Source organism: Pavona decussata, unplaced genomic scaffold (genome assembly GCF_977016875.1).
Source record: "Pavona decussata unplaced genomic scaffold, jaPavDecu1.1 SCAFFOLD_468, whole genome shotgun sequence".
Classification (NCBI taxonomy): domain Eukaryota; kingdom Metazoa; phylum Cnidaria; class Anthozoa; order Scleractinia; family Agariciidae; genus Pavona; species Pavona decussata.
This window is the reverse complement of record NW_028145806.1, coordinates 1,449,328-1,464,789: the sequence shown is the minus strand read 5'-3', so window position 1 is coordinate 1,464,789 and position 15,462 is coordinate 1,449,328. Positions and strand designations below refer to the sequence as shown.

The 15,462-nt window shown below is 37.8% G+C and overlaps 1 protein-coding gene across 2 annotated transcripts in view; it reads right to left on the bottom strand.

Annotated features, from left to right (window-relative positions):
- Nucleotides 1-12,443, bottom strand: part of LOC146450377 (translation initiation factor eIF2B subunit delta-like) — a 28,054-nt gene extending 15,611 nt beyond the window's left edge. The window contains exons 1-2 of one of the 2 annotated variants that reach the window (XM_085100393.1): nt 12,375-12,443; nt 12,225-12,283 (exon numbers count right to left, since the gene is read on the bottom strand). In XM_085100393.1, the coding sequence (XP_084956519.1) occupies nt 12,225-12,283; nt 12,375-12,417 (102 nt within the window). In that variant the 5' untranslated portion in view covers nt 12,418-12,443. The remainder of the gene's footprint in view (nt 1-12,224; nt 12,284-12,374) is intronic. The other variant, XM_085100394.1, reaches the window with a different exon arrangement.
- Between the last annotated feature and the right edge of the window lie 3,019 nt (nt 12,444-15,462).

Genomic DNA, 15,462 nt, shown 5'->3' with positions numbered 1-15,462 from the left:
AAACAATACGCAAAAATTTCAAGACGTCAGAAAAAAAAATCCGAGAAAAACATACGGCTGCACCGCTACTCGAATAGGTATCTATGGACATATGTCATTCATTGATATCCACGTGGAACTTCATTCAAGGAAAAAAAAAAAAAAAAAAAAAAAAAGAAAAGAACAGCACTTCGATCTCTGTGTGCTGGCGTCAAGAATGGTGAGTAAATCACGCCATTTTAACAGGTTTGGTCTTTAGTCGAGAATCAGAGTAATCAGAACTCTGTCGGTTGGCTGACTGCTGCATGTGGTTGTCCTTTCCCTTAGACAAGTCTTTCTTCAAAACTCGCCACTAGAGTGGCAGAGGCTGGTTTCGAGATAGCATTCGACCCACCAGCTGACAGCAAATGCTTCTGTTACGCTGCTTCTTTTCAAATTGAATTTAGTGCGACAACATTGACTTTGCTCATCTTTGAGTACTCATTTATCATACCTTACAAGATTGGAATGACACTGACAATCAGTCCTGACATGTCAATTAACAAAAAACTGAAATATGATGGTTTGCAATGTCCCTCTGTAAGAATTAAATATTGCGATGTTATTCATCTTGTTCCGATGCTCTTGTTCTTGTTCTTGTTCTTATGTGAATGTAAATACAACAAATAAAAATTCTTAACATTTATACTGTGGCTCGCATGACTCGCGTGACTCGCACGGCTCGCATGGCTCACACCTTGGCTCGCATGGCTCGCTGATTCACAGATTTTTATCACTCATTAATCGAGGGTGGCACTCCTGTGTGTGCTCTCCTGGCAGGATGTGCAGTGCTTATTTAGTGGCAGCACTCTTTCAAGCAAATAAAGAAATCAAAGATTATGGGAGTGCAATAAAAACAAATATAGCTATAATGGGCCCTTACCTGTTTGTTTCATTTGGACTTTGGTACCAATCATTTGTTGTGAGATAGCCAAGCTAGTGGGATTTGAAAGGGGCCATGCAAAAAGGGAGTAACCCCCCCCCCCCCCACCCCTTGAAGAAATAAAAGAAAAGGGGGGCAGCATGTGTGTTACACAAAATTTTGAGATGGCATGAAGTACATTTTTACTAATTAAAACAGTATTCAGTATTAGTGTGGTTCTTTAATTCATAAAAATTTTTTTTGGAGTAAATGTGACATGTCCAAATGTTTACTTTGCATCACATCAATATGTGGTGTCACTTTCAGACAAGTTCATCGTAAAGTCAAAGTTATGGTAGATTTATTGACTTCGACATCTCAAAGTAATAAGAGTATAAATGGAAGAGCAGAACAGAGGAAAGCTAAGGCTGAGGGAAAAGGAAAGCACTGGGGAGCATTCTTACACTCTTACACACAACCTCAGATCTTCTTCTTCTTCTTCAAAACTATTAGTTACTTCTTTTTGTAACTTGAAAAGTTATGGAGACAGAACGTTTCTTTTTAAATAAACATTTAGTTAATATTATTTATTAATATCTTCAGTCAATTTTCACATATTTGAACAATTTTAATTATTTGTTCATAGTTTTAGCATCCTTGCTTTTGTAATGAATTTTTCTTGCTTTTAATTTGTAAAGCACCTTAGAACTTTTGGATTTTGGTGCTCTATAAACTGTCATTGTAATTGTAATAAATCGTAATTGGATCATGGCAGAAATCTTATGAAAATTACGCTTGGGTGGATTTGTGCAGAGATGTAAGCAAATTAAATATAGTATGTGCCAGTGTTGAACAAATATCTAAATTACCAGACTGAAAGAGCATCTGATGACAAGCAAGGGTGAGAAAGTGAAGGCAATTGTGAAGCATTGCTTTCATCAGCGATACCTCAATATTGCAAAGAACTATACTCAAACTAGACTGGGAACAGCTAGCCGGCAGTGTATCTGTGCAAACTGATACAAACAATGAAGATGATCACTCAGGCTGAGCAACACTGACAGTTTGGGTAATAACTAGGACTAATGATGCCATTGCATGATGATGGAGATGACTTTTAGATGTCATTAAGTTCTGCTTTCATCATTGGCGAGGAAGAAGCTGCTGCTATAATAAGTCTAGGAAGAGCCATAATGCATTTGCATTCAGAAATAGACCTATGTATGGCTGTATATTGTATATGGAGTTTACAGTCTTGCCGTTTGATAAAATTCATGCTGGTTAACAAAAAACCGACACTTAAATTCCCGGCGGTATCAATCAATGAAAATCAATCATTGATTGCAATCAATATAATCAATAATAATCAATTGATTGGTATTGATTGGTTCAACCAATCAATAGAAAACAACACTCACTCACCGACATGTCTTAATTTTATTGATTTTTATTGATTTTCATAGATAATCAATAATTGGTTATGCAACAGTATCTTAGTAAAACCTGAGCTTTGATCTGATGGCGTATGCACGTCACACGTCATATAAACTCACATTGCTTGCAAAAACCACTTGAGTATGCAAAGCATACGACAAATTTAAAAGAAACAACCCTCCGATTCCCACTCCATATCTGAGATAAATGCTAATACCTAAAGAAAATCCTTTCCAATTCGCTGGAAGGAACTACCTCCAATTGCATTGTACTGCTATGGGTACAAAAATGGCCCTTGCTCTTGCAAACATTTTTATGGCCGACATTGAAACACAGATTCTAGCCAAAGTGTCGTAAAACCTTCAGTTTGGAAATATTACATTGACGATATCTTTTCTCTGTGGGACACTGGTAAACACGATATAGAACGGTCCATCGAACAAGCAAACTCATATCATCCAACAATCTACGTAGTCAACGCTCCTCCCCTCGAATTTCGTTGCGTGACGAGACACAGAACGGCTGCGAGGGAGACTACCAACAATCCAATTTACGGCTCAAATCTTAAATGCCGAGACTACATTTCTGGCTGCAGTTGTATTCAAAGGCAATCTCTTGAAACACATATGACTGAAACCTTTCAGTACATGCATTTTTCCTCTTGCCACCCACCAGGAATCAAACCAGGATTTGTTTTGATAGGACACGTTTTGATAGAAAACTGGCACTAAATACTAAATCAGCCTTTCCTACTATAAATCTTCAAATACCACTTTTTCCTTCTTAGAAGAGGAAAATCACTACATGGCATGCTTGTCAGAGCAAAATTATAAAGAAGTTACATTTAAAAATGTCTCCATTGTTAGAATTCGTGCAGGCCTATCACTCCTTGCTATTTCCTACTATATATTCAAACAAATAAACTTATTAAAATCATTTGTCAATTCATGTGGTCGACGCGTTTTATTGAAAAGGAAAACGAGATTTGAATAATCAATACTAATCAATGAAAATTGAAACTCACTCAACTTTTAGGCTTCGATTTCTATTGATTTCCAATACCAATCAATTGAGTATTATTGATTGTTATTGATTATATTGATTTTCATCGATTATTGATTTTCATTGATTGATACTGCCGGGTTAAATTGTGGCTCATTTCACGTCTTAAATTCTTGAAAAATTTATCGCGGAAAAGGCCGCAAATAGCATTTCCGAGCATCTTGTTTTCAAACATTTTCTGGGTGTGGGATGGGGGGGGGGGGGGAGGGGGAATGCCCCCACACCCCGGCTGCTAGCGGGGCGCGCCAGGGTGCATTCCGCGTCAACATCACGCCGAAGGTACGTCAAGGACGTCTTAATTCCACGCCAAGCCGCCAACTTGGTTGGCGGGCAAGCGATTTTGCGCGGGAGATTAGCGTGGCAAAATCGCGCTCTAGGGCCTGGTCACTTACGTAAATCACGTCATGCAGGTAACTAAATCACTTTGGCACCGACATGTTTGGGGTCTGTTCGAGTAAATTAATTTTTTTAGCCATTTTGAGGATGGTACTGCTTACTACAGTCTATACAGGCAGGCTTATGCAAAAGCCTTTATACAATATTCCTATAGTTTTCGCCACAAGATATACGCCAGCTGTACGCCAACGACTTCGATCGTACGCCAATACGCCGAGCGCTCTTCAAACCCACGCCAAAGATCTTCGGCGTATCCTACATGAAATGCAGCCTGGGGGGCGCGCCTTTACCTCTCAGTGCGTACAATACGAAATGGTCTAGTTTTAATACTCCCCTGGTTCCCTGAAAGGAGGCAAGTCGATCCATTCTGTTCTCAAAACCGTAATAAAAGCTACAGAAACTGAGAAACGCTTAGCAAGCGTTTCCGTTTTTTTCGCTTTTTGAACCCCACAGAATTTCCGCGCGGCGCACAAAACAGCTGACAAAACCTCCACCATCACGGACTTCTTTTTCCCGCGGTCGGCATTAGATAACATAGGGTGAAGCGGTCCCGACTGATCGGAATTTTCCGATCGTCCTTGTGACGTCATCGTCCGACTGCTTTCACGAAATAAACAAATATGGCGCTGAAGTGCTTTATTATCCTTTGTATTGTGTGATAAATTTGCCGGCGGCCAGCTCTGTTGGGACAACTATTCCTCAGTTTACACACTGAAGGACTGACAAAGCAGATTTTTTCGAGGAGTGGATGAATGTTTACATGCCTTTACCATTTTATCTTTGCCCACCGCTTCACTCGATGTTACTTCTTTGTACTGTTGCAGAGGACACTACATAACATAGGGTGAGGAGGATCCGAGCCCAACTGGATCCAGTCTTCGTTTGGAAAAGTATTCCTCATTAATTATTTGACTCAAAAGCAGTTCTTTCGATGAATACATGAATTTTCAACAACCTATGTTGAAGTGTATAAAAATATATTTATTTATATTTTTTTAATGGGAGGACTAGCTTCTTTGTAAAAGCCCGAAAGGTAAATGCTTTAGTCCTCCTCCCTGTTGTAATGTTAAAAGTAACTATATTGGACAATATTTTGCTATCTTTAATCATGGGAAATAAAAAAAAGTCTGTGATTTCCTTTCCTGTAATCTAGGCACAGTGTTATAGTTTGAAAATCAATCGACCACATTGCAAGCATTGATGTCTCTATATTGGTGCCTGTTTTTATTTTAAAAAAAATTGTTTGAATTTCGGACATGATACCAAGACCAGAAAGGGCATGCATGTGATCATGAAAGACTACAAACTGCAGTTTTATAGGAATTATGTCTCTGGTGTGTACCCAGCAACAAATAGCATCTATGGTGACATTTGCATTTACAACTATGCAATTGTTGTATCCAGACTTCTGAAATAATCCAACCACATTAACAATTTGAGTAAACCTAATCAGAAGTTTTCCCCTTTTTTTTTCAACCATTTGATCCTTTCATCAGCCTCTCCAGGGCATGGCAATGGGAAGGGGGCGAGGGGGCTGGGGTAGATTTCTTGTAAGGGGCATTCTCCTGGGGTTGAATTTGTAAAGTCACCAAACATTCTAAATAACAAAAGAGCACTGTCCAGAGTGAAGTTCCTAATTTTCACAAACACGTTTTCTTCTAATTGAAGTTTTGTGTATGTGAGGAACTCCATAATTCAAAAAAAGGATCACAACATGTTAAGTTAAAGGAAGGATTGTGTTGTTATTGTTGTAAGAAGTGTCTCAGTGTCATCCTGTGGATTCTAAATCCATTGATTTTCTTTTTTAATTATTATTATTCCAAAGGTTAGATCCCCACATTTGCAGCAATTGACAGATACGTCTTCAGAAGTCACAGAATAGCTACCTTGCGATTGTTGGAACACTTATACGACACCATAAGCCTTGGTCAGATAGGATGGAAGTATGTTGCCACGGGAAGCACATCGGAAGGTAACTTCGAAGAAGTAGGTGACATCGATGATATGTGGGTCGATCCAGTTGTCGAAGTTGTGTTTGAAAACCAGACTGTTGCGGATGCTCAAGGACGTGATTTACGCTTCCTTTGTGCCAAGTCTTATGAACAACCTGGATTTTATCGCCTCTCTAATGATTCTGATGATGTACCTGAAGTTTATGATCAATGTAAGGTTCAATTTTCTGATGGGTCTACCTACATTTCTAGCGAAAAGTTCATGGAAAGAATGTTTGAACAGATGGTAACAGTGGCAGATGCCGAAAGTCACAAGGGTCCTGCAGTACAACGACCTCCCTTGTCTGAAATTCACATGAAAACAGACCACGTATTTGCACTTTACTGTCAGCAATGGCCAGATTATGTTAGACAAGCACGTTTTAAAAATTCCAAATGGCCTTCTGGAAAAGCCATACAGCAACTAGCTGAAGCTGGTTGTCATATTGTACCCATTGGTAAACATGACAGTTTAACCAAATCTCTGGAATGGAGACTTTCATTTTCCTTAGCAGAAAAAATCATCATGCATTCACTGATCAATTCAACTCAGTTGCATACTTACAACATGTTGAAGCTCCTCCTGTCCAATCTCATGAAAGAACACAAAATTGCTGATGAGGTACTATGCACATACTATATCAAAACTGTTTTTTTCTTTGCTATTGAAGAAGAGCCTGAGTGTGTTTGGCAGGAAATGAAATTGCTGGACTGTATTCATTTGGTGCTATCTCGCTTATGTAATTGCTTGAGAAGCCACTTGCTTCCAAACTTTTTTATTCCAGAGAACAACATGATTCAGCACCTTCCAATTCAGTCATGCAACAAAGTGGTAGACCTTATTCAAACAAGAATCCTGCCACAATTAGATAAGGCACTCATCTGTCTGGTAAAGCCAGGAAAGGAAACTTTGGAAGAATATAACTGTCTGGCAAAAGTAGCATTACTGCCAGAAATAACAGATTACATTAATGCTGCAAACGATGATTCAGTTTCTTGTAAAATGGTTGAGGTATTAAGAAATCTGCCTCCTGCTCAAGCAGAACCGTTTTTGGCAACAGTTGAAACTACATTCAGTGAAGGAAGCATGTTATCACGTGACAGGTACCGGATGCAAATTAGAAATGACTTACAAAACTTTCTTGACCCAGTGTTTTATGCCGATTTACCAGGACAGATTTCCTTAGAAAAACTGGAGCAGGAGTTGTTGGTTTGTATTAGCAATGTGCCCGCAATGTTTTCTGCACAAACTGCGAACTGTTTTGTGCCAATCCTGTATAGAACATGTGGAAATATTTGCCACCAAGCGTTGCAAATGGTACAACTTGACAAAGAGAAGCAAATATGGTTGGACAAGGCTGAACATTACTACCAGAGAGGAAGAAATGTTGTGTACAATGATGGATTTGATGACAGGGGCTTTTCTGGAACGGTACATTTGATGCAGTTTCACTATTTAAATGGAAACTTTCGTGCTTGTTTTCAAGAACTAGATACCATTGGAAAATGTTTAGACTTTGCATCCTTTGAGGAAGTCAGGGATATCTGTAGATATGCTGTTTTGTCTGAAATATGTAATCCTGTCCATTTGCCTCCACTGAAGAATGTAGACCCCAGTCTGTGGAAATATTTCAGTCAACTGAAAGTCGGGGAATCAAAATTCATTAATTCAATGGCTTTTAGTCACTACATGAGAATCAAAGTAACCCAGAAACTTCCACAAGGAGAACAGCTAGAATCATTTCTGAGAAGCTTTGAGAATTTCTGTAAATACTTTTTGCATCTCCAAGATGAAAAAAAAATTGACCAAATGGCAAGACACTCCTGTGAGGTACTCCGAGATAATGTACAACAGGAAACACAACAGGAATGGTAAACTTCACTGTAGTACAGAGGTGTTTAAAAATGTGAAAAAATTTGAACTTGTGCTACACTAACCTTGTTCCGAGGTCTCCTTTTTTTCTCATCTGCCCCAGGAAATAGATAGAGTGTATAGGTCTTAGAACTAAATCATCCAATACCAATAATTATTGTATGAGCAACCCCCTTTTTTAACTTATCTTTGTCTCTGTGGCCAATTCAGCCAGAAAATTAACACCTTAAAAATGCACTGTCACAATTAAATCCCCCCTTTCAAAACATCCCTCTTTATTGGACTGAGTTTGTAATGAACATTGCGTATTCCAGTAAATAGGTTGGAGTACAGTATATTTTGATTCTGTGTCCATGGAAAATAATTTATGCCACCTTAGATTACCCCCTGGGATGGGATTCATGTTGATAAAAAGACAACAAGAATATGAATATTTACCTTAGATTTACTGTTGAAAAAAAAAACCTCTGTAGTTTTTGTAAAGGAAAACATGGCGTTGACAAAATCATGTAATTGTAGTACTTAATAATGGCGCCAGAAAAATGTAAGTTTTGGGTAGTTATAATAAATATTTGCCATGAAAAGGTATAGTAGTGAGGGGGTGTCCACTATTGAACTATATTGAACTATGTGAGTTCATATTCTTGTTGTCTTTTTATCAACATGAATCCCATCCCAGGGGGTAATCTGCCCAAGGGAGTATTTGGATTAACAAGTGACTAGAAGGAGTAAATGAAGACATAATTAATCTTACGGGTGTAAAAATGCTCACAAGCCAAAAGAATTCCCATTACCTCTACCTGGCCCCGATAACATCAAACTTTATTCTTTTTACTAAGAGTCAAAAGATTCTTTTAGCACTTGTAACTTTTGTCAGACTGCTTTTTGACTAGCTGTTTGTGCAGGCAGAAAAAAAAGGAAAGAACAAAGATGGTTAATTTTCAGGTACTGTCATTAATTTAGAGTCCACTGCTGGTAGAAAACTCAATCTTTAAAATGCATATTTCTTCTAATTTTGCCTGACATTTCTGCTCCAATCTTGTTTCTAATCAGGCCTGGTTCAAACACAGTGCTATTGTCCTGTCAAACTCAATTTATTGTGACTAGAATGAATTACTGCTGAACTAAGAAATTCATGAACACTAAGAATTATTACTGGAATGTTTATTGATCCATGACCAATCAGACACATGATCAAAACCATGAAATAATTAACATTAAAGCTTGCGATCTGTTGTATCTGTTCTAGAATACAGTACAATTCTAGTACACCATATGCACAATGTATGCATGGTTTTCTTAGTTGCACAGTTTGTCGTTAGCAGAACTGTAGCAAAACAATATTGAACTAAGTGACAAGTATTAAAATTAAGCTGGACCAGGTCTGTCATGCTTAAGTCATGCTAAATGACTAAGCATGACATCGCACTTAACTTGTGTGAGTTCAATGCATGTACATCATCACAATATAAATTATTCATTGTCATAAGATGATTTGGGTGTAGCTGGACTGACCTCTTGTTCTAGGTGTTGATTAATATAAACACAGGAGGGAAGCTAGATTTCTGAGGACAAATTTAAAGTTTTTTTTGTGTGTGTGTGCTTGAGGGATACCTGGGGGCTTCATTACTTTATGATACATAGCAATATTAACACATGAAAACTGTAATACCAACATAAGTGCTTCTTTTTAGTTTGCTTTTTGTTGATCTGGGGCAGACTTGATGGCTTTTTTGCATGTGCCTTTAAGTCCTTGTTATCAGGACAAATCTGCTGCTTAAGTATGTGCCTGTTGTCCGCATTGTTCAGTACAGTAACTTCTTTTAGTGTTGTAGCATTGCTTTACTAGCTGGGCCAAATCACAGAATCATGCATTTTCACCACAAAGAGGTTGGAAGTCACAACCATTGGGTTGCCATGAATCAAAACTAAAAATTCCCATGCTAATGCAATCTGACCCAATCCCTTTAATTAGATCATTAGTAGTATTCCTTGTAGACTAGTGTATAGAACTGTGATTGCATCAGACTTGCTGCATTTTGACTCAATTGTTTGCTTGAGAGCTGCTCTGAATATTGTGTACTCTCTTACATCCCCACAAAGTTCAGCATTTTACACTTCTCCATTTTGAAGCCAAGCACTTCCACTCTTTAGATTGCCAGGCTTGCTACTTTTTTACTGCCCCCTTTATCACACACAGAGGTTACATTTAAGACATTGCTTCCATCACAATCAGACACTGAGCATGGATCAATTCAATTGATTTGACTTCTGTGATTAATGCATAATTAGCATAAATCCAATTTAACCAACCATTCAAAAACATTAACAACAGGCTAGCTGGACAGATTAGCTTGACTGATCTGTCACCACTGAAATGATGACAACGAATTATGCAATATAAATTGCACAGCTTAAATTTGAAAATAGAGTGTGAAATGGCACACTTAAACATAGTTCGCACGCCTAACAATTTATCAAACCACCTAAAATAATTGAACTGTGTATGTTCCATACCGGCGAAGTGAAGAACCTTCATCAAACCAAGGCCAACTTTATTCTATTTAGAACTTTTAACTCATTACTTTCAGTGCACTGGCACACAGGTAAGTCTTATAGCGGAGCTCTGCAGGCACAAAGCCCCATAGCTAACAGAATTTGGTAACCCGTGAATGGAAAAATTTTGGTTTTGGTTATGACGCCACTTCTGTCTGAACATCTGTACACGCATACGTCCGCCCTTAAATGTACATGTAAGCCATTGTAAAGTGCCACACTTAAGATAACCCTGCTTCAACAGGAAGTTGCGTGGCCAGCTGCTTTTTAGAAAAATTTTGAAGAAAGCTATAAATTCACGTACTCATTGAATATGTCGACAAATGTGGAAAGAAGAGAAAGGGAGAGAGAAAGAAAACGAAAATGCAGGCGATGAATAAGCAAAGTTTAACATAAAAGACAGCGACTGACGAATGCCAGCCGTAAAGACAGTGAGAGTGTTTTGCCATTTCATTTGGTCTAGTGCACCTTGTGGAAGCGGAGATAGTGAGTTACTTTTCTCATTTTTTTCTCTGTTTGTGAGTGGGTGGTATCCTGAAAATCTTATAATCTGGCTGGGTTTGGGAGCAGCAGAATTTCCCCATCTCCAACAGTCATGGTATTAACATCACATGGGAAATCTTGAAGTGAAATCATTTTACTCTGATCCAGCGTGACAAAACATTGAATTTTTTCTCTTGAAGTGAAACTTATTGCTCCCTAAACATTGTAAAATGAACGAAAAACTCAGCAATGGAATAAAGCAATTGGTTGCTCTCCAAAGAAGCCAGTATTCATTTGATTTTGTTGACAAAACTTTGCCAGTTCGCGGTTTTGCAGTTTTACTTGCAGTGTTGACATGTCATTTGACTTACCCTTAATATTGCTAACTGCAGAGCAGTCTTTTGAGCTCAGTTTTACGGTCCATGTTCATTATTTGCCTTGGAGTTCTATTTTCTGATCTCGTCCCATTTAACCTCCTTTAAGAAAATTTTATTCTTAGCTTAAATAGTCAAATGAACACCTTGCAACACAGTGTACCATTGGCATAAACTCTGACAAATTCTTCTTGCACACATTTCTCTAATTTAAGCATTGATTTCTGACAATCTTGACAGAGAACAAGCACAAATACTTAAAATAATAAGATATAAAGGTAGGGAGTGAGATGTGTGAGTATTTTTCACTGAAAGTCTTTTTTAACAACTTTATTTTGCCTCGATCATCTTAAAAAACAAAACAAAAAAAAAAAAAACAGAAAAAATAAACATGTTATTCACTGGCCTAGGCTGGTCCGTATAGGGAAAATCTGTGCCCCTGGCCAGTGTCAGTAACATATTTTTATGTTTGCCATGACGCCATAAACTCATGCCTTGTTGACAATCCCAGTGGTATCAGCTAAGCAGTTGTACCCAAGTTCTTTATAGCAAGCTTTGTAGCCTGCGCTTTAAGTTTCTTCGCCTTTCTGTTCCGTGTATTGATTATGCAGCAGTCAATCAGTTGGAATCCAGTGAACAAAACTCTATGCAAATATCATTTTGAGTGTGAAGAAAATTATCGTAACTCGATAAATAGCCGATCCCGTCCTGAATGTTTACCTACAGTGTACACATTTTGTTTTGATATTTTTTTAGACACCCAGCTCCACCTAATCATGTAGCTTGGAATGTCAGATCTATTGAAATGGTTGTTTTGGATTTAAGAGGATACTTTGCTCTCCTGTATAACAGTTCACATTGTAATTGTTATTGTTGCTAAATAGTTTGCTGAATTGCACTAACAATATATTAAGTCCACAAAGGATGAGAAAATTGTAAATGTATTACGTTCATACGGAAACCATATGCAGAAATACTATTAAAAAGTAATTTTGGAGCTCCACTTTTAGATTCCCAATGTAGCAGTTCCCTGTGCATTCCCTGTCGACCATTCAAACTATTGTTGGTTTAGCTATAAACCAGAAAATAAAAGTAAGCTTATATTCAAGATTAAGCTAAGCTTAACTATTAAAATTAAGCTATTTGATTTATTTATTGATTGATTTAATACATACATTACTTTCTCCTTCGGCGGCACTTGCCTGTTTAACTGGTTCATTTTCGTCCTTTTTGTCTACGGGACAAACACATTAGGCAATTTAGGAAATTCAAGTACTGCATACTAGTCTGTGACTAGCTTTAACAAGAAATAATCCAAAATTTACCCTGATTGCCTTCCTTGGGTCCTTCCTTGAGATTGTCCGCCATCTTAAATAGATAGAGGCCTTATGTACGGAGAATATTGTGTACCAGCAAGTAATGTAACCGCTGACCGGGTAGCTCGACGAGAACAGTTATTTGCGGGTCGGGAATAACCTGCGTTATAATATACATACAAAAATTTCTGCAATCTGATTGGTGGAGAGCATCTCAATTTATCCTAAATGTAGTGCAGATAAAAAGCCGATTTCCAGTCAAACAGCGAAAAACGCACAAACAGAAACGCTTGCTGCACGGGCTACGGTCGGGAAGGGGACAAGGGAGAATAACGAGGAGAAACAAGTATAAGTAAGCTAATTATAACTTTATTTAGACAGGTGACCATCATAAACTTGATTTTACGAAAAGCTTCCGACTCAATCAAATGGAACTTCGCAAAAATGCAGAAAACAGAGACAACAACTACACTTTATTAAAAATAGACAGTTCTGAAGGTGTTTATATACCTACCCGCAAATAGCTGAAGCTAGTCGAGGCGGGTAGGTATGTTTATACTTAACTAAATACAAATACATTTGGTGTTTACAACTGAATTGACTAAAATAAAAGTTAAATAAGTAGTAAACAAACAAGTGACGCAAAAAAGGGATTCGCTAGCTGATAGAAAATAAAGGATTGTTGCGTATTCACAAGCTTTTCATTATTTCAAGAATTGAAGAAGGTGTAAGGTAAGCATTTTTTTTTTTTAAATGTTGATTAGTATTTCATGTATTTGTTTTTTGAATAGGTTTCTGTTGTCAGACTTTCTAATATTATCCGGTAGAGAATTCCATAGCCGTGCGCCAAATCGAGAAAATGAATTCTTTAGTTGATCAAGACGTGAAGACATGATATAAAATTTGTCGGCGGTTGCTGACCTGGTGTTGTAGGAGTGTATATTTGAGACATGTTTAAATACATTTTCAATATGAACAGGTGCTAGTTTGTTTTGGATATCATACATTAAACAGGAAACAGATTCGACATAGAGAAAATGAACAGGTAGGATGTTAAGTTTAATGAAGTAAGGAATAGCGTGTTCACTTTTTGTAGAAAAGTTCATCAAACGTAGAGCTCGTTTTTGTAGGAGAAGGAGCTTTTCTAAGTTGGACTGAGAAGCTTGACCCCACGAACTAATTCCATACATGAGGTAGGGGGAAATAAGAGATTGATATAACTAAACAAGAATAGAAAAGGGTACAAAGTGTCTCAATTTAGCTATCATGCCAATGGCCTTGCTAATTTTTAGGGCAATAAAATCTATATGAACTTTCCAGTTGAGATTCTTGTCAATGAGTATGCCAAGATATTTCACATGATCTTTACATTCTTATGTTGAATATGAAACTTTATCATTGTCGTAAATATTTATCGTTGGTTGATAAAGAAGTTTCTTTTTATAATTAAGAAATATTACATAATTAGATTTCTTAGTACTTAGAGTTAATTTGTTCGCTGTTAGCCATTCGCAAAGTTTATTTAATTCAGTATTTACTTCTAGTTCTAAGGATTTAAGGTTTCTATTACTGCAAAGGATACTAGTGTCATCAGCAAATAAATAAAACTTGAACTTATCTGAACATTTAGTGATATCATTTATATACAGCAAAAAGAGTAAAGGCCCTAGAACAGAACCTTGGGGAACGCCAAATTCCGTAAGGGCCTTTTCAGAAATATGGGGACCGATATTAGTTGTTTGTGAACGCGATTTAAGATAAGAAGAGAACCAATCGTTGACTATCCCTCTTATTCCATAGTGATATAATTTCTGCAGCAGTATTTCATGGTTTACCGTATCGAATGCTTTCTTTAGATCAATGAAGATGCCACAAGTATACAGCTTTTTATCCATATTGTTTTGAATGGTGTGAAACAAGAGACCGCGGAGCCAGGGGGGCTGAGGCTGGGGGCGGGGTTTGTGTGTGTGGGGGGAAGTACTCACCATTGCCGAAATGCAGTTCATACCTGAAGTTATTGAAAACCTCCGCCCGCGATTGTGATACGTGGTAAATCGATCCTGAAAATCTCGAGAGCAACCTGTTCCCAAAAAGTCATCAACAATCATGGAGGATTGTTTACGCCATGGAATGATTACCTTTTAACGAGACTAGAATCAGATATTTGTAGTAGAATTGTTGGGTGCCGAGTGCGAAAGAAAAATGTTGACCTTTTCTCGGTATCATTACTGAAATGTGAATCAGAGATATTTTCCTATACAGACAATCTATCGGAGACCTTACAGAAAGCCAGATTGTCAGCCAGTTGGTATAGTGAGCAACATAATCTCCAACTGACGAAGGATTAGAAAATGATGCATGTTTTGCAACTTTCTATCAAACCGTGCTGCGCAAAAGACAGCATCTCAGAGCCTGAAGTACCAAGAAATAGAAGAGACCCTGTAAGATTTAGTTAGATTTGTTGTTGGAACTGGAGCACTATTGTTCTCTGTAACTCTGAGGAAACATACCGAAGAATCTATTTGGAGGCCGACTCGATTTGATAGCGTCAGGCATATGTCGACGTAGAGAATATGTTGATAGGTTTTCTGAACTCCAAAGACATATCCTCTGGTTTTCATATTTACTGTGATTCGCAATTCTAAACTTTTAAGGCCGCCTTTGATGAAGGATGCCGCCATAAATTCCTTTTCTGATATTTTGAAAATGATAAAGAACCTAGCTGTTCACGAGAGACACATGATTAGTGAGGTTATGATTATTTGTAACTTGCTGTACATTAATCCGGCTACACTGAAGCGCAACTCAGAGAAATGTCACTCACGATGGGGTTTTCTTGAAAGCTAAGACCCCGAAAACTAAGACCCTTTTTTCTCTTGATATGTCGCTTTTCCGGTGGGGTCTTAGTTTTCGTAATAAACTTTCGCAATGATTACGAAAACGAAGACCCATCTTATTTTTCTTGTTTATCCATTTTATTGAAGACGAGTCGGGGATAAAAGAAGCAATGTTGTTTTTCTGCAACAAACTCACCAAATGTTCAGTTGCTCATTATCGCATGTGATGAGAAGCCAGTCGAGAATGTTGCTGATGTTTG